The 24,979-nt window shown below is 38.0% G+C and overlaps 1 protein-coding gene and 1 pseudogene across 1 annotated transcript in view; one reads left to right on the top strand and one right to left on the bottom strand.

Moving 5' to 3' along the window:
* The window catches only part of LOC116663621, a 544,445-nt pseudogene that overhangs the window by 305,852 nt on the left and 213,614 nt on the right, over positions 1-24,979 (bottom strand).
* NEB (nebulin) overlaps positions 1-24,979 on the top strand; it is a 226,036-nt gene that overhangs the window by 78,979 nt on the left and 122,078 nt on the right. The window contains 18 exon segments of the mRNA XM_032479425.1: positions 342-653; positions 949-1,152; positions 1,659-1,763; positions 4,494-4,601; positions 6,683-6,994; positions 8,981-9,184; positions 9,504-9,608; positions 11,069-11,176; positions 12,405-12,716; positions 13,041-13,244; positions 13,969-14,073; positions 16,736-16,843; positions 18,002-18,313; positions 19,158-19,361; positions 19,832-19,936; positions 20,886-20,993; positions 22,306-22,617; positions 24,203-24,406. Of these exon segments, the coding sequence (XP_032335316.1) occupies positions 342-653; positions 949-1,152; positions 1,659-1,763; positions 4,494-4,601; positions 6,683-6,994; positions 8,981-9,184; positions 9,504-9,608; positions 11,069-11,176; positions 12,405-12,716; positions 13,041-13,244; positions 13,969-14,073; positions 16,736-16,843; positions 18,002-18,313; positions 19,158-19,361; positions 19,832-19,936; positions 20,886-20,993; positions 22,306-22,617; positions 24,203-24,406 (3,432 nt within the window).

The raw sequence follows: 24,979 nt of genomic DNA, 5'->3' as shown, positions 1-24,979 counted from the left end.
TCGACACAGAAAAATGCTTATGTAATAACTGAAAAAAGCAGGCACAAACCCATACACAGTATGACTCCTAATTTTATTCTCTATTACACACACAAACACACACACACGTGCAAACAAAGCTGTTTCATCAGAAGTTATCAATGAATGGAAGAATAATGTTTTAATTTTTTTGTATACATATATAAGCTTTATTTTCTAAATGATTTGTAAGATATAGATGCACATATTATCTATATATTTGGAGGAATCATTATATTTTTAATGAATAGGAAAATCTGGGTCTAGTAATCACTTTATACTAAAGTTAGAATAGGGGATTATGAGTGTTTTTCTTCTTCTAGTTCAAATACAAAGAAGGCTATCGTAAGCAGCTTGGCCATCACATTGGTGCCCGAGCAATACAAGATGACCCAAAGATGATGTGGTCCATGCATGTAGCCAAGATCCAGAGTGACAGGGAGTACAAGAAGGACTTTGAGAAGTGGAAGACCAAGTTCAGCAGCCCAGTGGACATGCTGGGAGTGGTGCTGGCCAAGAAGTGCCAGACCTTGGTCAGTGATATAGACTACAGGAACTACCTTCATCAGTGGACGTGCCTGCCTGACCAGAGTGACGTCATCCATGCTCGTCAGGCCTATGACCTCCAGAGCGACGTGAGTACTGAGGCCCATAATGATGTGTGGAGGTGGGAAATCAGTGAATTAACACCCCTTGGATAGATGGCACCAAGCTCCCCAGTCCCTGCAAGTGGGGATAGCATTTCTTCTTTCCCTGTCAATGTTAAACGTCTAAACCTCCAGGCCAAATAGGAATGTTGTCTGATACCCTGCCTGTCCACCAAACTATATTTTCAAGAGTGCTCTTACTTTATTTCATATCCTTTAGATGAAAATATTTTCCCAAAGCAGAGATTAATAACAAATATTTATTGACTATTTGTGTCAACAGAATACGTACAAGTCAGACCTCCAGTGGTTGAGAGGCATTGGCTGGGTTCCCATCGGCTCTTTGGATGTGGAAAAATGCAAAAGAGCAACTGAAATTTTGAGTGATAAAATCTATCGCCAGCCTCCAGACAAATTCAAATTTACCAGTGTGACAGATTCTCTGGAACAAGTGTTGGCCAAGAACAATGCCATCAACATGAACAAGGTGAGGCTTCAAAATTCAGAGAAGCAAGGTAGGCTTCCTAAAGCTGAACCAAAGAAAAAGAAGCATGATCAAGAAAAGAAAGAAATAGAGCATTGAGCAACAAAAGATATCTGTCTGTCTGCTGTCTGTCTGTCTTTATCTACCTATCTATCTGTCTATATCTTTTCATATCTGTCTATCTAATATATATGTCATTTATATTTTAATATTTACTTCAGTAATTGTTTCATGGCTTTGATAAAATGGCACATTTTTGTAGAAAATTATCTTTGCATAAAAGATTCTAAATTTCCCTTTGTTAACATAAATTTAGATTATCAGAAAGCACTCAGACATATCTGTTCTACTATGAACTGACTACTTGATGATATGTATAAAATACATAATGTGTGTGAAATGCATAACTTTTTGTTATCTTTGTTTATAAAGTTCTCGAGCCCCTGAAATTTCTATTAATTATACACTGAATTTTTTTTTCTGATGACTTCTTATATTTTCCTTCATAGCGTTTATACACAGAAGCCTGGGACAAAGACAAGACCCAGATCCACATCATGCCAGACACACCAGAAATTATGTTGGCAAGAATGAACAAAATCAACTACAGTGAGGTGGGAGCACATGCTAGTTCTATGATATTTGCATGGTGTTTTTTAATTTCACTTAATCTGTTCCATGGTGTTGTAATACTAAATGACAACTTTATAAAGACTCTCTTTTCTTACTCCACATGCATACCAACTCTTGAATTTCTCAATCACCATCCTAAGCATCAGTCTTCAAGTAACACAAATTATCATTTAGGAAGTGCAAATTATAAGAACTAGTGATTTGTGTGGTAATCAGAAGATTAATTAGATCTTCCTCTTTTATTATTTTAAGTTGGAAATTAGCAATAGACCAAAATACATTTCTCTCCTCCTTATGCTACATAGCTGTGCCAAATAGACTTTCCACATATGATTTATTTTTCCTAAATTGTAGTTTAGAGTCAAAATTTAAGATTTTTAATGCATAAAATTTAAGTCAAGGACAAAAATCAAGTACAATCCAATAACATTGAGAGAAAGAGAGACAGAGACAGAAGGTCTGTCAGTGTGTTAATTAACAAGCCCATTTCCTGTACACTTTCTGTGAGCACAGAGCCATGGTCTCCCATATCAGAACCATAGATATTTAGGCTGATGGGTCAGCCTCTCCTCCTGGGCAGGAGTCCCCACCCAACAAGTCACCATCCTGCCTTTGCTTAAGTGTTCTCAGTGACAAGGAGCTTATCTCATAACACATTTATTCTGGAAAGTTCCATTAGAAGATTTCTCTCTGCAGACCCAGGTAGTCCACTGAGACCCTGCAGAACCAATCTGTGCCAACTCCACAGAGATGAGGAGCCGCTGTGGTGCCTCCCCTGCCACCTCACCCAGGTTCTTTTTCTAATACAAAAGTACCAAGTCCCTGGGTTTTCCTTATATGACATCCCCCTAGAATGTGACTCTCAGAACCAAATGAAATCCGGCGATTGAGGAATGACTAGTGTGGAGTACAGCTTGACGTTGCCTTTCCTCTTCTGGGCATTTGGCCTCCATTTCTGCACTCCGTGCCTTAGGGATCCGTGACAACTATGTCACTGCTGGTGCATGTTGGATTTGGGATCAACTGAAACCTTAAGACCATTTACATGGTCTTAAACCAGATTTCTCTATCATGTGTTTATACATTTGGCAACTTAAATCTCAGTTCAAAGACTGACATTTATCTCTGCAATTTCTTCTTAGAATGAGCCTATTGGTTTAAGACTGCAGAGATTTGTGCTACCAGAGAGGAAAGTATTGTTTCTTTGATGGCATAAATCAACAGCGTATTACTCTTCTGCAGAATGTAACTTAGAGAATTTAAATAGATTAGCTGCCACCTTAAGTCATTTCATTTTTGGGGGGTGAAAACCATAATTTTAATGCATGTATAACTAGCTCTTAATTGTCACCAAAAATAAAAAACATCAAGTCCCACCCTTAAATCAAAAAGAAGTGAATTTTCAGCTAAACCTGTCCTATAGTGTAACGGGAAAGCATGAGCTGCGTGAACAGGAATTTTAGGAGACAAAGAGGCCCTGTAACTAGCCACTCAGTTTCTGGGATTCTCGACTCTTGTCTTTGTGGCAAAAGCTCAGAGATGCTGTGCATTGCTGTTGGTTTGAATAGGCCCTGAAAGAAGGCCCTGAACTGAGTGCCTAACCTGCCTGGTCTGCTTTCTCTGTCTTTGTTTCCTTAGTTTAATTCTGTTGTGTTTCTCATTTAGGACAGGAAGATAAAATGCAAATCTGATTGTGTCATTCTTCCTCGAAGATTGTTGTTGGTTTCCCATTTCCTATAGAATTAACACAAACTCAGCACCAAGCCTTCACAGCCCAACTCCAGTTTCTTCTCAATCCTCTCCTGCCACATTCCCCAGCACTGCCCCACTTCCTTGGACACCCCTACCTTGTACTTTGATTCATGCAAGTCCCTCTGCTCTTGACTGCCATCTCAGTCTATTCAAACCATATTTATCACTCAAGGACCAATGCAAAGGTCACTCCCTCTGCAGGAACCATCCTGATTTTCAATTCAGAATAAATTGCTCCTTCCTGGCGCTCATTCTTAATAATATGGTTAAATCTCCTTTCATGGTTTGACTTTTCGGCAGCTTGTTTTACAAATTATCATTCTTTCCATTAGTTCTCCCAGAAACTTTGAAGATGGGAGAGGTCTCATATTTATCTTTGATCACAAGTAGCAAGCACAGTCATGATGCGAAATAAATGGATTGAATGACTTTCTCTTCTATGCACATTTTGCCATCATAGGCCCATAAGTTACAGCTTAAATTTTTTTTTTTTGGTGGGGGGAGGTAATTAGGTTTATTTATGTATTTTTAATAATAATAATAATTTATAATATTATATAATATTAATTTTTTTAGTGGAGGTACTGGAAATTGGACCCAGAAGCTTGTACATGCTAAGCATGCACTCTACCACTGAGATATACCCTCCCCCTCAGCTTAATTTTGCCAGTCCTTTTCAAAACTGATTGTTAGAACTAAAAGTTCTAAAACAATGTATAATATCTATATGTAGTTCATTTAAAATAAGTTTTAAAATAAAAAACAAAGGTGTCATGTTCCATGTAGGTACCATTTTTAAGTCTCAACTTCAGCAAAAAATGCAGAAAGCTTAGAACTCTCAAAAGTTTATTTCAGGCACCCACCTGTGTAGAACTTAGTGAATTGTTTGAGTCTTCTGTCAGTTTTTGGATATGAATGTCAACATGTAACTGATTTTTTTTTTTTTGGCCCAAATTTAGACTCTGTACAAACTCGCCAACGAAGAAGCAAAGAAGAAAGGCTACGACTTACGCAGCGACGCCATCCCAATCGTGGCGGCCAAGGCCTCCAGGGACATCGTCAGTGACGTGAGTTACCAGTTTACTCTGAAGATGTGGTCACTCTGAAACAACATTTTCACTGAACCAGATCTTTTAAGAGAACTTTCCTAGCCCTTTGGAAATATATCCCTACGTATTTGTGTGGGATTTTTCGAAAACTTAGTTTTAAGGGAGATGAAAAATTTGATGTTCATAAAAAATTGCTATAATCTTAAAGGCACAGTGTCTTCAGTGAAAGCTGATCCATCAGGAACAGAGAAAGCCCCACTCATGTGGCAGTTTTTACAGTGCAGCTACCATCTTGGGGATGCTTATGTAAGTCTTGTCACAGTGCTTGTAGAAAGTGTGACTCATCAACTTAGATTCTCCCAGTGAGAATCAGGCCTGGCTTTATATGGCATTTTAATACACAATATTCCAAAAATGCATATGGCACTGGCCATTACAATTCATCCTTGTAAGATTATGAAAAGAAGTCCACTGATCAGTACCAGCCGAGCCCAAGCTTATACCCTTAACAGTAGCTCCTGGTTTATGGCTTGTACCTCCCGAAATAAAACTGTCATCCTTTCCTGGCACCTCAGAGGATTCTTGAGGAACAGACCACCGCTCAAAAAACCAAGGCCCACTGTTCAGGAATATGGTAATATGCTGTCCTTTATATGGGAAGATCATGTTAGTGACTCGCTTGAGTTTACATGTGTTGGACCTTTTCTCCAAATGGATTTATGCCAATGATAATAAATAACAAAATACCCTTTATCCTTCTATTTCTTTTGTCCATGAAGTCAGAAGTGTATATTCCCTTTATTTCCAAAATATGGAAAGTAAACATCATACTTTAAAAATAAATGTTCAACAATCACAGAAAGGTTAAAAGTATAAATATATACCAGTATAACGGAATACCTGTTACCATTAAAATTCATGTTTGTAGGGAATACCTAACAACACACAAAAATGCTTATGTAATAACTGAAAAAAGCAGGCACAAACCCATATACAGTATGACTCCTAATTTTATTCTCTCTCACCATACACACACACACACACACACACACACACACACACACACACACACACATACACACATACACACTCACAAAGCTGTTTCATCAGCAGTTATCAGTGAATGGCAGAATAATGTCTTAATTATTTGTATACATATACAAGCTTTGTTTTCCATATGATTTTATAAGATACAGGTGCAAGAAGTATTGAGAACTCTGTGCTAAGACCATTCTATATGTTATGTCACTTATTCTTCATAATTACCCTAGGATGTAAGTATCTGATTACCCCTGTTTTGTGGATTGCTTAAGCAACTTATCTGAAATCTAACTCTTAGTAGATGGTGGAGTTGAAACTCCAAGCAACCTCATTCCTTCCCACTGTACTGCATTGCCTCTGCTGACTCATTTATACTTTCTCACTCAGTTATCTTGGAGAATAGAAGCATGTGTTTTGGATAATTGGCTCAGAATCCAGGACAATGTCACTGGACATGGAATAATAAAAATGTTATTGGTCCATGAGAGACTAGAACCCATGACTTCCTTAGGAATGTGTTCTAACCAGTTTGCTGCTGTATCAGCTTCCCTAGTATAACCAGTTTTCAAAACAACGTCAAAACTTTGCTACCACCAGTGAATACCTGAAAACACTATGAAATAAATTCTTTACTGTTGCTACAGCCAGTAATTCTTGACCTAGCATACTTCATCCTTACAAAAAGCAGACACTCATTTTACTACTTATTAAACACACTGTGTCACCAAAGTGCAACTTTTTCCTAATGTACTTTTAGTGCCTAACATCCATATCTCCAAATTCCTTGGTCCAAATGGCCTCTCTCCACTGTGTGCACTTCCTGCCTCCAAAACTATTTCTTATTACCAGGCCATAGGTGATTTGGGGTATATACTACACTTACATGAATTCCATCTATTACCTCTCTAAGCCTTTAGGGAAAAGGTAGGATACTGCCTTGAGTTAGTGCTTATTAGCAAAAGTCAGCTTACAACATGATAGATGCAAGATGATTTTGTGCAGACTTGTGACCTCTAAGGGCTTATAATAAAAATCTGATTTGTGCGTTCTAATCTCAGTATAAATACAAAGATGGTTACCGGAAGCAGCTTGGCCATCATATTGGTGCCCGGGACATTAAGGACGACCCCAAGATGATGTGGTCCATGCATGTGGCCAAGATCCAGAGCGACAGGGAGTACAAGAAGGACTTTGAGAAATGGAAGACCAAGTTCAGCAGCCCAGTAGACATGCTGGGAGTGGTGCTGGCCAAGAAGTGCCAGACCTTGGTCAGTGACGTGGACTACAGGAACTACCTGCACGAGTGGACGTGCCTGCCCGACCAGAGCGACGTCATCCATGCTCGGCAGGCCTATGACCTCCAGAGCGACGTGAGTACAGCGACTATAACAGAACTCTGTGCAGAAATAACTTATACCATAGGAAAGTCATCCTTTATAAACAATCCATTGGCCTATTCAAGCTAGGATTTCTTGTTCAGTGAATGAGATTTGAATCAGAGTATAGTATTATTGCTTTATTGTGGATACATTGCTAGGCTTTATATGGAAGTGAAGTTTACAAACTGGACTTGGTCTTAGAAAAATAAAACTGGAATTAAGCAATGTGAGAATTCAGAGTCCACCAGAGGGAGACATTTTATTTTATTCTTTTACAGGGAAAAGAAACACCACATTTTTATTTTTTAAAAATTACTCAGAAATTTGTTTTTAGCTTCCTTGCCAAACAAATGAGGTTATAACTGGTAGAATACTAATGCCTGCTGCACACTAATTGTTATTCTTATGAAATAAAAGAAGTCACTGTGTCTGGAAGCTAGTGGATGGTTTCACGGACACTTTCTCCTCCCAGCAGGGCTCTCTTTGTGGATATGTCACTTGGTAATGACAGGCCCTGGTACCTATTAGGAGCAGAGGTACTATCTCAACTCCGGGTGCAAGAAGCACATTTCCTGCAGCACATATTTAATAGATGTCTGAAGGAACTATTAAGCATTAGAGGGCTTTGGAGAATAAACGGATTAGTAATAATTATATATTAAATGGCTCTTCCTAGAAATTGTACAGCCTACCTGTAGAAACTCCCACTTCTGTTCTATAGCTTTGGATGACATGTAGAAGCCTGTGTTTTGCAAATAAAGGCTTTGCCTGCACATGAAATGTAGTTAAAAATGGTTAATGTTGCCCACAGATTGGCAGCATCAACAGACTGCTTGCCTCTGTCTGTTGGTTGAGTGCCTTTTCAAGATCAACTCCTTCACATTGTGACACAGTCTTAATAATGTGGGAAGCATTTGAAGGTTAAAAAACACTTCAGAGGTGTAAAATCTTATTGTTTTCATTCTTGCTGTTGTGATTTAGGGGCCTGATAACAAGTCAGCATAGGGCAATTCCAATAGGCTTTTAGTCTAGATTGTAAAATAGTCATCTATATTCTCTACTTAGTTGTCATTACAGGTGAAATCCTTCAGATGAGGTGGGCAAAGGTCCAACTCCACTGTTGTGGAGTGGTTGTGAATATCTAATGGGTACACAATAATCTTTAGCAGCAAAAATGATTTAAAATAAAGTGTTAAATAAAAATATGAAAAGAGTTCTGGAAAGGAGTACATGCTTCCCACCCTGAGACCTTGGTAGGGAAGGGACTGGGCCCTGGACCAAGGAGATGCTCATTTGTTGCTCTGAATCTTGGGCAGTGTTAAAATAGCCAAAGGTCTGCCTCAGGGCTTCAGGGGTTCCACATCATTATTGTATTTTGACTTCTCTTTTTTCTTAAAAAAAAAAAAGTAGCAGTACAGATATTTTGAAACAGAAGAAAAAATACACAGAAGGCAGTAACAGTCCAGCCATTGAAAAAGCCGATTCCTGCTCTTGTAATTTATACACTCATTGTTTTACACGCTATTTTTCATTAGTCTTATATTAATGACATTCCTACAAGTCATCAAAATTCTTTAAAATAATGGCTTTTAATAGCCACAGAGTATTTTATCTGATTAGACTTAACATTTATTTACTGATAGCCTGTTGTTGGACACCTATGTGCTTTCTCTGTGGGTTGGTATTCTTTTCCTGTGCACATGGGCGGTGAGCATCCACTGACCTCACTGATAGAAGACATTCGTTTGGATTACTCCTGTCCTAACAGCCTGATATATTTGATCATTTTCTGTTACAACTGAAAAATGTTTCTGAGTCACTTTTGAACATACTTCCTCTCTTAGTCTGCCTGATACAGTGAGCTTGTTTTCTACAAAAACCACAATAACCAGAATAGTACCTTATCAATTCCATTTGTCCCTTTACCTGAAATCTTTCAGTCTTGCTGAAGAGTTCTGCCTTTTGTCCTCCTCACAGAATACTTACAAGTCCGATCTCCAGTGGCTAAGAGGCATTGGCTGGGTCCCCATTGGGTCTGTGGAGGTGGTCAAGTGCAAGAGAGCTGCGGAGATACTGAGTGACAACATCTACCGCCAGCCTCCGGACAAGCTGAAATTCACCAGTGTGACCGATTCCCTGGAACAGGTGCTGGCCAAGAACAACGCCATCACCATGAACAAGGTGAGCCCCAGCAGCCTCAAGCTTCTCCAAGATGCCAAGAAATGTTTTTATACTTTAAAGACTCGTGGAGTTAAAATTACCGACGGAAGTGTGAGGGTCACGTTTACCTCCTAAATGACGTACTTGAAATCCTCTAAGTAATTTCTATTATTCCCAGTTTTAAACTATGGTAACTATCATTGAGACTCAACCCTCCCACTGAATACCACATATCCTAGTCTGGTTTATTTTTCCTAAATAGATCAATAGCATTACTGCTTTAATTAATTTTTTGTAATTCCTATTTCAAATGGTTTTCTATCAATGTGTTCTTTGATAGCGCTTATACACGGAGGCCTGGGACAAAGACAAGACTCAAATTCATATAATGCCTGATACCCCGGAGATCTTGTTGGCGAGGCAGAACAAGCTCAACTACAGTGAGGTAGGGGCAGAATTCTGTGGGGCAACTTGTGTTGTTGTTGATATTGTTTGTTTTCTACGCTCACTTTTGGGGAGACTCTCGGGCCTCAGCTGTCACGGTGCATGCAGCACCATGACAGGGGCACTCGGCTCAGGCAACCTTGCATCTCTGGGTTGAATATCATATGCTTTAGGATTCCAGTGGTGAACCAAAATCACTTTATCTTTTCAATTTATGGTCTTTACCTGTGTGGGTGTGTGGAACTTTGTATTTTTGGTATTTCCAAGGGTTAGGATAACCAGGTATAATACCGGTTCATTATTTATACAAAAACATTATTTGTTCTTTATCTGAAATTCAAGTTCCACTGGGCCTGCTATCTTTTTATTTGCTAAATCTGGCAACCCTACCAAGGGGGACTCTAATAATATGCACCTCTTCCCCACCTGGATCCTGAATAAAATTAAGAAGTAAAACAAAGGTGTAGAACTAGGAGTCAAAATCTCACATTTTTTACTACTAAAGTTAGATTCAAGGACATATTTACATGGGAGCCAAACAGCCCCGCTAACTGAACCCCGGAATTAAGTTCCCCATCCAGGCACAGGCCACTCTGGAGCAGCACAAACAGCTCCACCTCCCTCAGGGGTGAGGGCCTACTTAGAGCACAGAGAAGCAGAGAGGGGTACGGGGCTTGTTCCTAGAGGGAGCAGGTCAGAGCTGAGCTGGTCATGCCCTGTTATCCCATCCCTCCCAATTAGATAAATCAGGAAATCACTGCACCTCTCCAGAGGCAGAGAGAGTAAAGGGGCAGAGATGAAAGAATTGAGCTCCTTTTATAGGAAGAAAACCTCAGGCATGGGAAAGAAGTGCTCTCCAACACTAATTACTGTTTTTTTAAGTAAAATGCAATTTTATAGGTGCATGTTTTACTAATATGATGTGGCCAAAAATTAGAATCTTAAAATTGTGATTATAGTCAATTGCTTTAAATTGTACTTTAATCTTCTCCTCATTTTGCTTTTTTAAACATTACAAACTATTACATGATGTCAAAGAATTTTAAGTAATAAAGAAATGAATAAAAGTATATAAGTATATATATTTTATATACAAATGAATAATGTTAAACATACTGCTTTGCAGTTTTTTCATTTGGAAATATGTGAAGATTGATGCTTTGTCCATCAGTCTATATTACCAGATTACATCAAATGTTGATATGCATAATATATCATATTAATCTATAATGATATAATCTATCAATCTATGTTAATGCTTGTTGTTATATTTCATTTGTTTTCTAATGCTACATAGGGTTTTTTGTAAGCTATCATATAATTTATTTACTTTCCAGTATTGCTAGAAATTTAGACTGTTTTCTAGAGCCTATCATTTTTTAAATTTTGTAATATGTCACCTGATAATTTCCAGGTTGTTGATGTCAAGCCTTTTGCCTTACTCTGACTTTCCTTCCATAGACTCTGTACAAACTTGCCAATGAAGAAGCAAAGAAGAAAGGCTATGACTTGCGCAGCGACGCCATCCCGATCGTAGCGGCCAAGGCCTCTAGGGACATCATCAGTGACGTGAGTAGCAATGCTCCTTGCAGGTGCATGGCTGGATGGGGACGGGGCAGGATCAGGAGTACAAGGCAAGAAGCATCTGGGTGCCAGTTAAAGCACATTTATTGTGCTGTAAATGAAATGTTTTTCATTTGAAAAAGCCCTTTCATATTTTTAACTCCAAAAGATTTTAATATTCAGGTCCCATAGACAGAGAAGGATTATCCTAGACTTCAGTATAAAATTGAATCTCCAGTTGTTCATATCTATAATTACCACACATTCATCTGCATATTTTGAACAAATAACCCACATGGAAATAAGAAAATGACAAAAGAGTTGGGAAAAAACTTGGTTCCATGTATTGATTCAATGTCAGAAAAAGATCTGGTATAGCCAGGTCTAGGAAAATGCACCTTTCCCCAAACCTGCTGTGGATTTTTGCCAACCCTTTATTTGAAAAATTACCTTAAGTGCCTCTTTTTGAGTTCTTTTTAAATGAAAGAAGAAAAGCAAAGTCTTAAAACAACCAAAAGACAACAGAATAGTGGGCCTGATTTCTCTTTCTCCAGTCTCTGAAAGAAGTTCCTTTGGTGAAATAGTCAGACTTCTGTACGTGTATGCTAGGGTTTGTGTAATGTTGTTGCCTAAAGTGGAGAGAAGGTAATGCAGAGTCAGCACCTACCCCCTCCCCCCCAAAACTTTCTTGTAGTTACATCATCTGTTTCTTCACTCAAGGAATCCCAACAAACCTCTCCCAAATTTGATTTTGGGTAGAGCAGACATGCAGGAGGGAAAACACAAGCCAGTCCATTGCAGGAGTCCAGTGACCCAGTGAAAGTCAGCAGAGCCAGATTTGGGAGGAGTGGTGTGGGCTGGAGTGTGAAATGGTACCTGTGCACTCAGGAGGAGCATTCTCTAAATCATGTGTAAAACTTCTGGGGTAATGATTTCACTGGCCCATAATGGAGAAAAAAGGCAGTATACAACTCCAATTGATTTTCTGAAAAGCATTGCTGCCTTTATTTTGAGACTTAATGTCTGCAAACCATAGAACTATGTAATTTGGCCTGCTTCCCAGTAGAGTATTGCTGTGAAATCTAATCAGAGTTTAGGATGAGGGGTAAGTTGATGCTCAGATGACTTATTTCTCTGCAAGAATTACCAATTTTAAAATAATGAAGTTTTATATTAATAAGACTCTTAGCCTTTTCCATTCTTTTTTATTTTTAAAATGACTTCTTTATTTCAGTATAAATACAAAGATGGTTACCGGAAGCAGCTTGGTCATCACATTGGAGCCAGGAACATTAAGGATGACCCCAAGATGATGTGGTCCATGCATGTGGCCAAGATCCAGAGTGACCGGGAGTACAAGAAGGACTTTGAGAAGTGGAAGACCAAGTTCAGCAGCCCAGTGGACATGCTGGGAGTGGTGCTGGCCAAGAAGTGCCAGACCTTGGTCAGTGATATAGACTACAGGAACTACCTGCACCAGTGGACGTGCCTGCCCGACCAGAGCGACGTCATCCATGCTCAGCAGGCCTATGACCTCCAGAGCGACGTGAGTACTGAGACCATTAAGTAACACTATTGACCATGCTCACTGTGGTAATACATAGTAATATACAGATAATGGTCTAGGATTAGGTAAAGCCCTCAGAAAAAAATAACACTTTTTTTTTTCCTCTCCACCCTGCATTTACTATGCCTTACTTTTCTTTTAGAGAGAATATAATACCATGAAGCCATATGCAGTTGGCCTTCATAGTCTAAAAGACATAGGCTTGAAGTTTGGCTATCCCAATTTTCTAGTATTTTTCTTTCATTTTTGAAATAGTGTCATAACAGCTTCAGTAATCCTTGCTTTTGTGTTTGATCTCACTAGAACATTTATAAATCAGATCTCCAGTGGCTAAGAGGCATTGGCTGGGTCCCCATTGGGTCTGTGGAGGTGGTCAAGTGCAAGAGAGCTGCGGAGATACTGAGTGACAACATCTACCGCCAGCCTCCGGACAAGCTGAAATTCACCAGCGTGACCGATTCCCTGGAACAGGTGCTGGCCAAGAACAATGCCATCAACATGAACAAGGTGAGCCCCCACCCTGGGGGAAAATAACACAGGGCTGTATGTCTTTGAGAAGATCTGTGACTCATTTTTAGTCTTTTTTTTTTTGTCTTATCCAATTGTCATCCTGTTGAGTTCTCTATTCAGTTACATTAGGATTCCCAAAATATATGTGGGAATTTCTGCTTTGACATCTCTTTTAAAATAGAGTTAGGAATAAGACAGCTGTTTGGTGTTCAAACTGTTTGAAGTCTATGACAGTTATACATGTCTGGTATCAAGGTTTTCTCGTTGGGTACTTATCTAAGTAAGTATAGAACAAACAAGTCAGATGCAAATCTTTATAACATTTATCAAAAAGAAATCTAGAGAGGGCATACCCAGGTACCTCTGCAGTTAATAAACAAGCAACAAGCAAATAAAGAAAATCATGCAAAGGATTTGTTAATATAGTCACAGTACAAATGGATGTGTATATGCTTGGAAAATACTTGCTTTTAGTTTAATGGAGTAGAGATGATCTTGTAATGAAACACACATGTTTTCTTTTTATATCTTGGTCTACGTTTATATTTAATGACAATAAATATCCAATAACATCTGAGATACTGAAGAATGTTGGTAGAGTGCACACAGCCCAGATAGAGAAGAGGCTGGCTTTCAACTTTGTCATGATCTCTAAATTGGAAACCTCTGTTTAAAAGAAACATTGCTTTTCTAATTAATTAACCTTTTTTATCCTCCACAGCATTTATACACAGAAGCCTGGGAAAAAGACAAGACCCAAGTCCATATCATGCCTGATACACCTGAAATTATGTTGGCAAGACAAAATAAAATAAATTATAGTAAGGTAAGACCATTTATTTTGACCTGACCACATTGATTTTGCTGATGTAGTAGAAAGGTCAGAATTATGGATTTAATTCTCATGTTGACCAATCAGCTTTGTTTTGTTTTGTTTTTTTCTTTTTTGCCCATACCTACCATTGTATTCTAAAGTAGATAGATAGAAAGGGAAATAGATAAATACAAAAATATCTCCATGTCAGGAGAAGAAAAATTCTCAAAGTCAACTATTAATGACTGGATCATATTGTAATTTTAATTAAAAATAATTACTGCTATTTTTCAGATTAGTACTTGCTTCAAAATTTGTTCTATGAGTTTTTTCTTTAGTTGTCCCATCTGTAAAATGAGATAAAAGTGCCTCTCAAAGAATTTTTGTGACGACTGAATGAGGTAGTACACATAATATGGCCAGTGTGGAGTCTGCCACACAATGGCAACTTAATAAACTTTGATTTCTTCCTTTTATGTTCAAGTCACCATGAAAATCGATTTATTTAATACACTCAAAATAACTGCTGTTTATTTACAAGAACTGAAATAATAACTCCTAAATTCATTCATTTCAAAATTGCCTGAGGACAATAAAAAACATTTTTTACGCACCATCTCCAGCCCCACTAAACTTGTTATCACATATCTTTGCAGAATAGAAACACTGCTGCAGAAACAGCTTCTTGGCCAATTGTTCTTGCCAAGTCAAGATTATCTGTTTGATTTATGTGAATATTGGTTTCTTACATGTTTTTGTGGTGTCTTCATTAAACAATAACAAAAAAAGGAGGGCAGTTTCAGAACACTGGAAAATTTAAGTCCTCATTTTTAAGACTTAACCATATTCATTATTTTATCCCTGTTAATCACTTTTGTCTATAATAACATAGCCCTAAAGTGGAGGCATGCTGCTATCAAATAGACATGACAAGTGAAATGAAGAGGAGATGGTTGCCCTTTGTCTAGCATTGTGAACACACCCAAGGACAAGTCTGATTAAAAGTATTTGATTGACCTTGGCTTTAGTGATTTTTGAATGAGAGATTTTTGTCTTGGCCACAGAGCTTCTCTGTTGGATTATCTTTTCCCGGAAGTTCTGCCTCACCCCAAGCAGATGAAGTTAGTTTCTGTCCCAGAGAGTAATGATGCTTTTAAGCCTCTCCCTTTTGTTAAAAATTAGGTCAGATAAGGTAGGGCTTTTTTCAGACTGCTGAGAGGAAATTAGGCTATTTTTTTTTTATTTCTAAAATTTTCAGCTGGACTTACTTGTTTAAAATTGCATGATTACATCAATTCCCTAAAGACTGTCTTCTGAAGATTAGATTTCAGAATGGCCCATTTGAATTTCTTCTCAACCTATTACCAATGGTACCTTCATTCTATACTTATTTCAGTAGAGGTAAACAAAACAACCATATCTTATTTTTTGTTTTCTCTTAAATTCTCATTTACCTGCCCTAGTTCTCTTGGGTAAATAACTTACCAAACATTCTTTAAAACGTAGCCTTGATAATAGTAAAAATGTTCCCTTCTTTGAAGCTTGGCATCTTTTTCCAATGTTGAAAGGATTAAAAAAAAAAATCTGTTTTTTTGACCTGAAGCCATGAGATGATTTAAGCACATTTTTTCCCACTTACACATAAGGACAAATTTGAGAATTTATTCTTCAGAGGAAAAATATAAAGTATAAAAGTATTTGACTCTAGCTACAAAAAAAATTTCTAGAAATTTTTAAAAAGATTAAAAGCCCTTGGGATTTTATCTCAAATATATTAAATTCTTATTTTTACCTTAGCTTTTCCTTGTAAAATCTCAATGTGGAAAGAATGTGAATTGTCACACATTAATCATCTACACTAAAAACATATAATAATATCCCTCTCAGACTCTAAAGTCACTTAAAAATTATTAAACATTAGCAATGAATTAAATTCTTGTAATGGTTCACAAGCAAAGACTGAATACTATGGGTATAGATGATTTGTTTAATGCAGTGGCTCTCAAGCTGTGTTCCCATGGAACAGCAGTGTCCCACCTTGTATGTGCATCTGTCCTGCCACAGAAACTGAACAGTGAGTATTTTCCCAATTCATAAAAAAAATTATATCAATTTTGTGTTTTTGACTTGTAAATCCCTGGTACTTCTACCCCTCTGTCCGCTAGCAGTTTCCAGCAGTTGACAAAATAAAAAGGGAGCAAATCAAAATTAACAGAGACATTCAGAAACAGTGGACTGTCCTTAGCTCAGGACTGTCTGAGTGCAGATCCATGCTCGTAGCGGTGGTGCTGCTGGTCTGTAATCAAGCTCTCTGCTAGCAAAATTGCTCCCAATCCAAATTTGGAGTTAAATAGATAGACCTTTCTTGGTTATTTCATGAAAAGAACAAATGCTGAGCAATCTAAGCACATTTGAGAGTTACTGACTGAATGTGTAAAATCTAGAAGGATTTATGCAAAGAAAAGTTGTAGTGTTACACCTGCCAAAAGAAAAAATTCAAGTTAAATAAGTAGCTTGTATAAATAAAAAGAGGAAGAAAGAGATCTTTTTAAAAAAAATTTATGGCTGAACATGCTAGTGTTGTTCTACATCCAAAAGTAGTCTTTCTTTGACAAAAATACATTTTTAGAGTGAAAGCGAGCCTGTGTCTAAAAGCTATTACTTCTTTCCTCAGAATCTCTACCGCCAGGCCATGGAAGAAGCCAAGAAAGAAGGCTATGACTTGAGAAGTGATGCTATTCCCATTGTGGCTGCCAAGGCCTCCCGGGATATTGCCAGTGATGTAAGAGCTGATCAAGTTCTTACATTTGTTACCTACAGGCCAGCCACCCGCATAGGGAATCACATTGTTGGAACACTGCTGGACGTCTCCTTGGCCATCACCCATCTTAGCTATCCTCATTGCTCAGGCAAATAAATTGAGGCTTTGAGGCAATAGGTAACCTGCCCAAGACCACAAGCATCATAGAGACAAAGGAATGTGGTTCCTCTGATGCTTTTGGTCTTTTCTTAGTAAGACTGAGTACCCTGCTCAAAGTTAAATGGACATTTGTGAATTTCTCATAAAACTTTATGAGCTGTCCTCAGGATACACTCAAGGCAAAAACAGCAGGAAGGAGGCAGGCTTACCTGAGTTTTTCCCCATGACTTGAAGAAGGAGGTAGGATAGCAAAAAAGTTAAACATCTCATTGCTGGGGTGGGGGTGGGGGTGGTTAACAAAAATCAATATCCCTTTCCCCTAAAATGAATACATCAGGTTCCTGAACAATTTAAATATTAATCCAATTAATCCAAGCAAAATTGTCAATATTGGTAGGTTTTTCTTTTTTATTATAATAAGAATACATAACAAAATTTACTATCTTTACTATTTTTCAGGATACAGTCCAGGAGTGTTAAGTCTGTTCACACCATTGTACAGCAGATTTCCAGAACTTTTTCATCTTGCAAAACTGAAATTCTATGCTCACTATCAACAAAAATTACCCATTTTAAAACTACCCCTCCCAGATTATTTGTGCAGAGACATTATTTCTCAGAATGCCCTAGAAAAAGAAAATTAATGAACCATGTAAAAACATCCCTTAGATAGGTTCTTAGATGAGTCCACCCCCATGACTGACTCCTGAGAAAGTGTTTATCACTGTAATTGAGCTCATTTTTTCAGTGTTCACTTTTTAACCACTTTTTTTTTTGGTCAATATAACTTTCTAGCATAATATAAAGGAATCAACTGCAGTTGTGCTGTGGGTGTGTGTGAATGAGCAGCACATCATCTTTTGTGGGAGTAAGCATGCCCCAGTGTGCAGCATCACAGCCGCACGTGTGCTCAGACTCCCCTGGTAACTTAAGGACGTCATAGATAAACATCTCCACAGAGTGGGCGACAGGGACCAGTCCTTCATGCTTCCTCCTTATTTACTGGGTTCTCTCTTTCAGTACAAATACAAAGAAGCTTATCGTAAGCAGTTGGGTCACCATATTGGTGCCCGAGCGATACATGATGACCCCAAGATGATGTGGTCCGTCCACGTTGCCAAAATGCAGAGTGACCGTGAGTACAAGAAAGATTTTGAAAAATACAAGACAAGGTACAGCAGCCCAGTGGACATGCTTGGTATAGTTTTGGCCAAGAAATGTCAGACCTTGGTCAGTGATGTGGACTATAAACATCCTCTGCACGAGTGGATCTGCCTGCCTGACCAGAATGACATCATCCAGGCTCGGAAAGCTTATGACCTCCAGAGTGACGTGAGTACCCCTGATGCTGGTTCTGCGCATTAGTGATGATGATTTTGATGATAATAATAATAATAATAATAATAATAATAATAATAATACAGCTAACATGTCCTATTGAGAGTAAAATAAAGTGAATAATTAGGGAAGTATCTAATATAGTATCTCTACAACACTGCATTACACTTTATTTTTGTAATTTTGAAGATGAAAATAAAGGCAAGAGTTTTTTAAAAGTTCCCATGACAAGAAAAAAAAGTATAAGTAAGTCTGGTGGTGGATCTTAGCCAGACTTACTGTAGTGATCATTTTGCAGTATATACACATATTGAATTATTATCTTGTACACCTGAAATGAGTATAATACATTGATTATATCTCAATTAAAATGCAAGAGTGTGATTTGCAAAACTTAGCATTATTATGTGTTGAAACTCTCTACTGTAGTTGGATTTCACTTCTTTTCCGTTAAAAAAAGGGGGGGCAAGAATTTTTGTGACTGCAACACTTACACAGCATTGGTCTAAGTATGTGGTCTCTTAGGGAGTTATTAGAACACATTTTCCAAGGCTGAAGAAACTCTGCTCATGTGTAAAAATCTTGTAATACCCTCAAGGATGGGACTGTGTCTTTTACTTTTTAAAAAAATCTCATCATTCGTGGTACAATCTATTGTACTAAGAAATGCTTCAGAAAACAGTATACTCAGAATTCAGTAATGCTTGTGAATGAGTGATTGACTGTGTTGGCAGCTTTCCCTGTTCATCAGTCTTTTGTGTTTCTCTAGTGTGACCCATTTTGTGACTAGGAATCTGAAACTAATTAATAGATGTGTTTCTTGTCAATTGACTTACAGAATTTGTATAAGTCAGACCTTGAATGGTTGAAAGGCATTGGCTGGGTTCCAATTGGCTCCGTGGATGTAGTTAGAGCCAAAAGGGCCGGAGAGATACTAAGCGATAATATTTACCGTCAGCATCCAGACGCGCTGAAATTTACCAGCATCACTGACTCTCCGGAGCAGGTGCTAGCAAAGACCAATGCTATAAATATGAATAAGGTGAGTCTTCACTCCTCACCATCAGATATAGGAATTTTCATAGAATGAAGTAAAAATTCTGACACCTTACTACATTTTAAGGATTCCTATAGGATTTACAATACCTTTTAAAATGATTTTTCCATTTTATGGTACCATAGTTACTTAGTAATACTTCAGAATATTAACCCAATGTTAAAAATACTATATACCAGAATTATTTCATAATTACAGATATTAAGTACTACAATCCAATTATACTTTTCAGAACTGTTAAAGCGTTTTAATAAGAAATAGTGAAAACTCTGAGTCAATAAAATAGTGAGCTAAATACTCTTGGAAATAGTAATTTATCTGCATGAAAGGTAGGAATTTATGCATCTTGAGTCATTTTAGTTTTCCTGTTGTATAGAGGAGAAGTGACTGGCACATAATTGAAAGAAAAATGTCTGTGAACTCCAAAATAATTTCATCTTTTTTTTTTCTCATAGCGCTTATATACTGAAGCCTGGGACAATGAGAAGAAAACAATCCATGTCATGCCTGACACACCAGAAATCATGCTTGCCAAACTCAACCAAATAAATTACAGTAATGTGAGTAGACTACTGATCTTATAATGAAGGGCAAAGATGAACTGCAGTAACAATTTCCTTAGTGAAATGCTCTGACTGTTTTATTATACACACTCCACACTAACACTGTCAGTAAAGGAGATAGTTCTCTCTTGATTCTAGAGATAGTTTTCCCTTGATTCAATTTTGGGCTCTGTGATGGGCAGGCCAGCCTTTTATCAAAATGGTACCAGGGAATGGAATGCTTATGGAGACGCATCCCAATAGGAATCATAATCTTAAAGCCTTCCCCTATAGGTCGGTGTGGGTATCAAGCCACCGTTTTATTCAGCAACTATTTAGCAGGCAGGCAGTGGGTTGGAACCCAGTGGGTTATCATACTGTCTATTCTTTTGCTGCTTTATTGTGTTCTGGTTCCCATTTAACGCTATTTGCAAGCATGTCTTTGGCATCTCTGTCAGGACCAATATTTTCATCAGGGTAATGATTCTGAAATCTTAGACTACAGATCGATTGTGGTCTGTGATGATAGCTCATGGCAAAATGGGAAAAAGTAAAGACAATGCATTGAGTTTTTCACAAATCCAAATATATTCAATTTAAAAATACTGTCCTTAGTCCTTCCCCTTCTTTGGTATTAAGATGGCCTTTCTTTTACATTAGGATTATGATAGAAAATAGTTGGGGTTTTTTTAAACATACACTTGCTTGGCAAAACAAAATTATAGCAACCAGATGCTGATCTCCCCCAAAAAACTTTTGAAATTTACTAATCAATAAAATATCACAGTTTTAAACTATGAGCCTTAAAATCCTTCACCTATGAAGCAGAATTTTCTACAAACCCACATTAATGCTTAACTTTGTGGATTTGTTTCTGTAGTTTAAATGAGGACAGAGAAAATTTAATAATAAACAGCTTCATTTTTTCATCAAAGGAGTAACAATTGATTAATCTTCTTTTCTGCAGAAACTCTATAAACTTGCTTTGGAAGAGTCCAAGAAGGAAGGCTATGACTTGCGTGTGGATGCCATTCCAATCCGAGCAGCCAAGGCATCAAGAGAGATTGCAAGTGATGTAAGTTGATGTTTTTGGAAGAGGCACTTCGTACTCAAAATTGTTCACCAATGACAGCTTTTACAGCTTTCCCTGCCAGAAATTTAGTTGCCCCTGCAAGTCTCAATTTCCTTTAATGATTCCCCCATCTACAAAGTTGCAAATGAAAACAAAGAAAAGATACTATGTCCATTATGCCTGTTAATTTGTCAAAGATGAAATTACATTCTTTAAAAAATACGTATTTTATGAACACTAAAAATGGGCACATATTTTTGGTCTTCAGAAGTTGAGCAGTTGTCGACACAGATGTTTGTAAAAACACAAAAACAAAACTTTGTTGTTAAAGACATTGGCAGCACATGTAAATCAGCAAATAAAAATGTGAACTCTTTCCACCTGCTACTATCCATTTATACTAGCATTTTAAAAAGATGTAATTATACATGTGTTTTAGAGTTTTGTTTAATCCTTTGTGACCTATAGTGAGGTTCTCCTATCAAGATGCCCATAACTGAACACAGGAACAAGTGGAGAAGTAAGCAGAGCTTTTGCTCAGCACCCCCTTTCCTCTCTAGTCCTTCCCTTCTCATGAGAAATACCTCCTGAGGGTGTCCAGTGCCCTCACTCTGAACCAGGCTCCTTAGGACCCAAATACAGACTTTCCTTCTTCTGAAAGGGCCACAGGCCTTAGATGTACGTTTCATTCCTTCTATTATCAAAGCTTTTTCTGGCTATTAAGCTAGAGAAGCCCACACTATGATTATCTCATAGTAAAATGGACCATAAAGTGCTATTCTTGCATTTTAAAAATAGAGTCTTAACCCAAGACATTACTTTACCTTGGCTGAAAGTTCAATGACATTGACAGGCAAATGAGGGAGATATTTCCTAAATGTAGCCCATATCCTTGACCAGAGAATTCACTATAAAGTCTAACTACAAGGGAAATATCTTAACTATTCTTAATATCAAAACATTTTTATAAAAAAAGTAGTCACATCTTTAAGTAGATGTACAAGATGTTTTATCTTTACTTGTTAAGAAATGTAAACTAGGTAGTGCAGCTTAGTGGAAAGGGAAAATACTAGGACTCAGGAGCTCTCCATTCTAGCCCCAGCCCTGCCACCTGCTTATGATGTGACTTTGAATAAACCACTTAATCCCTGGAGGTGTCAGGTTTCTATTCTGTAAAATGGAGTTGAGAATATTAAACTTTCTCCCTCACACTAGCGGTACAGAAAATCAAAAGAAATAATGTATCTATGAAACTATGAAATGGGATGTAAACAAGATGTCCTTATCACTAGACACATCTTTTTTGTTTTTTCAGTACAAATACAAGGAAGGCTACCGCAAACAGCTTGGCCACCACATTGGGGCCCGAAATGTGAAGGATGACCCAAAGATGATGTGGTCCATGCACGTGGCCAAGATCCAGAGTGACCGGGAGTACAAGAAGGACTTTGAGAAGTGGAAGACCAAGTTCAGCAGCCCAGTGGACATGCTGGGGTTGGTGCTGGCCAAGAAGTGCCAGATCCTTGTAAGCGACATAGACTACAGGCATCCCCTACATGAATGGCTCTGTCTGCCCGATCAGAATGATGTCGTCCAGGCCCGGAAGGCCTACGATCTTCAGAGTGATGTGAGTGGATCTTATATTCTCCAGGATGTGTTTAAAAGGTTTTAAGAAGGCATTCTAACTTTTTTGCACCGTAGAATCTTTTGGCAGTGTTAAAACAATGGACAACTTCTCAGGACCATAACATGAAATGCGTAGAACTATACACACACACATATACACACATGCTCTGGTTTCAAAGGAAACTGATCACATCAAAATGTGATTGTCAAAACACTGAACTTAATCTGTGATGTAGTAATATATATGCTTTTATATTAACACACTAAATAAAAATATCTATCAGTAGATGTAATGACTAATTTAATTTCAAGGAAGTGATGAGCATAGATATTTAAGATGTCTGCAATAACTGTAATAAGGTATGAAAATATTATGTTTCTATTGCTGACAAAGTCCCATGTAGTGTTAAAACTACTATCATCTGTTGCCTGTATTTATAATTGAAAGAAATACCATCTTTCAGTTAGAAGTTAATGAAAACGAAGATACTGTTTTTTCTATCCAAGTTCATTGATGCCAGGTTAAGATTTCCTAGTTTAATGCAACCTGTTTTCCGAATGAATTGATTGCATTATCATTTTTCCTGACTACTTATAGGAAATGTCTGTTATAACTTGCGAGAGGAAGTTGAAGAATGAATTACACATATCAAGACAATTTTTCTAAGAAGCTGAGAACAATTATCTCCCTAGGAATATGTTAGGTATTTTTGTGGTCAGCCAGGAGATTGTCCTTGGGTCTTAAATTCTACTTTATTGGCATAGTAGCTCTTTGTTTTTTTGATCAGGCTCTGACAAGTAGTCACTTTTGAAAGAATGATAAAAGTAGTGTCATTGTAAAAAAAAAAAAAAAAAAGAAAAGAAAAGAAAAGTTTCCCCAAAAACCATAAGAACAAAAAGAACTGTTACTCTTACTTATGAGAAAAATTCTTTTGGCTAATTATTTAAATGCAAAGAAGAAAAATGAAAAATGAAAGCACTATAAAATGTCTTCTTTTTTTCCTTCTTGAATTACGATATAAGACAGAGGTCCAAGGAAAGGATAAAGAAGAGTAGAAAATCAAAGTATTCTTTGGCTTAGAAGCAAGTATATAGAAACATGTGAAAAAAGATCCCTTTTTGCTGTCCCCAGAAAACACATTAATTCGACATGTAGTTAGCCAGTAGTGTTCATCCTTTCTTTATGTTACATGATGGCTATGAAGGCCACTGCCCAATGAGGTAGGAACAAACTGTATTCATCTGTATTCCACCAGAGTACTATTCCCATACAAGGAGGTATGGGCATTCAAATTAGAGAATAAACACTGTATCAGAAGGCAGGCAGTAATTTCCTTAAAATGGTTTTGTATCAGTGAAATCACATATTATTAGAGAGATTTCATGGATCTTTAAAACAGCCAGGATTGGCTCCCTTCAGGGACAAAGTGTTTGACTAGCTACTCCACACCAAAGTAAGGCAGTCCTGTGTCTTCCAAGAAATTTATACAAGATCAGAATTACACATCCTCTATATCTGCTAGCAAGATCAGACATCAGGCTGAGTGGGTAATTTTTACAAATATTTGGCATTGTTTCACATTCAGGCTATTTACAAGGCTGATCTCGAGTGGCTGAGGGGCATTGGGTGGGTGCCCATTGGCTCTGTGGAGGTCGAGAAGGTGAAGAGAGCCGGAGAAATCCTGAGTGAGAGGAAGTACCGCCAGCCTGCAGACCAGCTCAAGTTCACAAGCGTTACAGACACCCCAGAGATTGTCCTGGCAAAGAATAACGCCCTGACAATGAGCAAGGTGAGTCTCCCACTGTTGCTGGTTGCCAGACTTGGCTCATCAAGTCAGAGTGCCCTGGAGGGTTTCCAGAGAAAGGAGGTGGGGTGGGCCTGCTGCTCATGCAGGCCTTCAGCCAAGCAGCTGCTTGACCCTTAGCTGGACCTGCGGGCTCTTCTCAACACTGTGTCCCCTCATTCTCAGTGTGTGTGAGGAAGCGTAGCCTAGGACAGTTTCTCTGGAATAATGCACACGTTATTCTGAGCAGTGGCCCTGGAAACATCCACAAATGCAATACTTCTCCTAGGCAAAGCAGCCTCTAGCCATCGGCATCTCTTTATCCATCCTGTAAAAAATATACAACCATTTTGCATTTTGTTCTGCAGTCTAGGAAACACAGCAGTGCCAGTGCACAACTCAGGTTAGCTGCTTGGTTTGCTCTCCCCTCTTAGGTTGTGGAAATCCACTTTGGAAAGTGAGTGCTATTTCTGCTTTCTGTTTTATTGCACGAGAGAGATGATGACTTCCTTCCTGCAGAGTTCTAGAGTCTGCTTATTGGTACTGGTCTAATTTCTTTATCCAGTGGCTAGGCCCTTA

Source organism: Camelus ferus, chromosome 5 (genome assembly GCF_009834535.1).
Source record: "Camelus ferus isolate YT-003-E chromosome 5, BCGSAC_Cfer_1.0, whole genome shotgun sequence".
Lineage (NCBI taxonomy): Eukaryota > Metazoa > Chordata > Mammalia > Artiodactyla > Camelidae > Camelus > Camelus ferus.
This window is presented reverse-complemented; position numbering and strand designations above follow the sequence as displayed.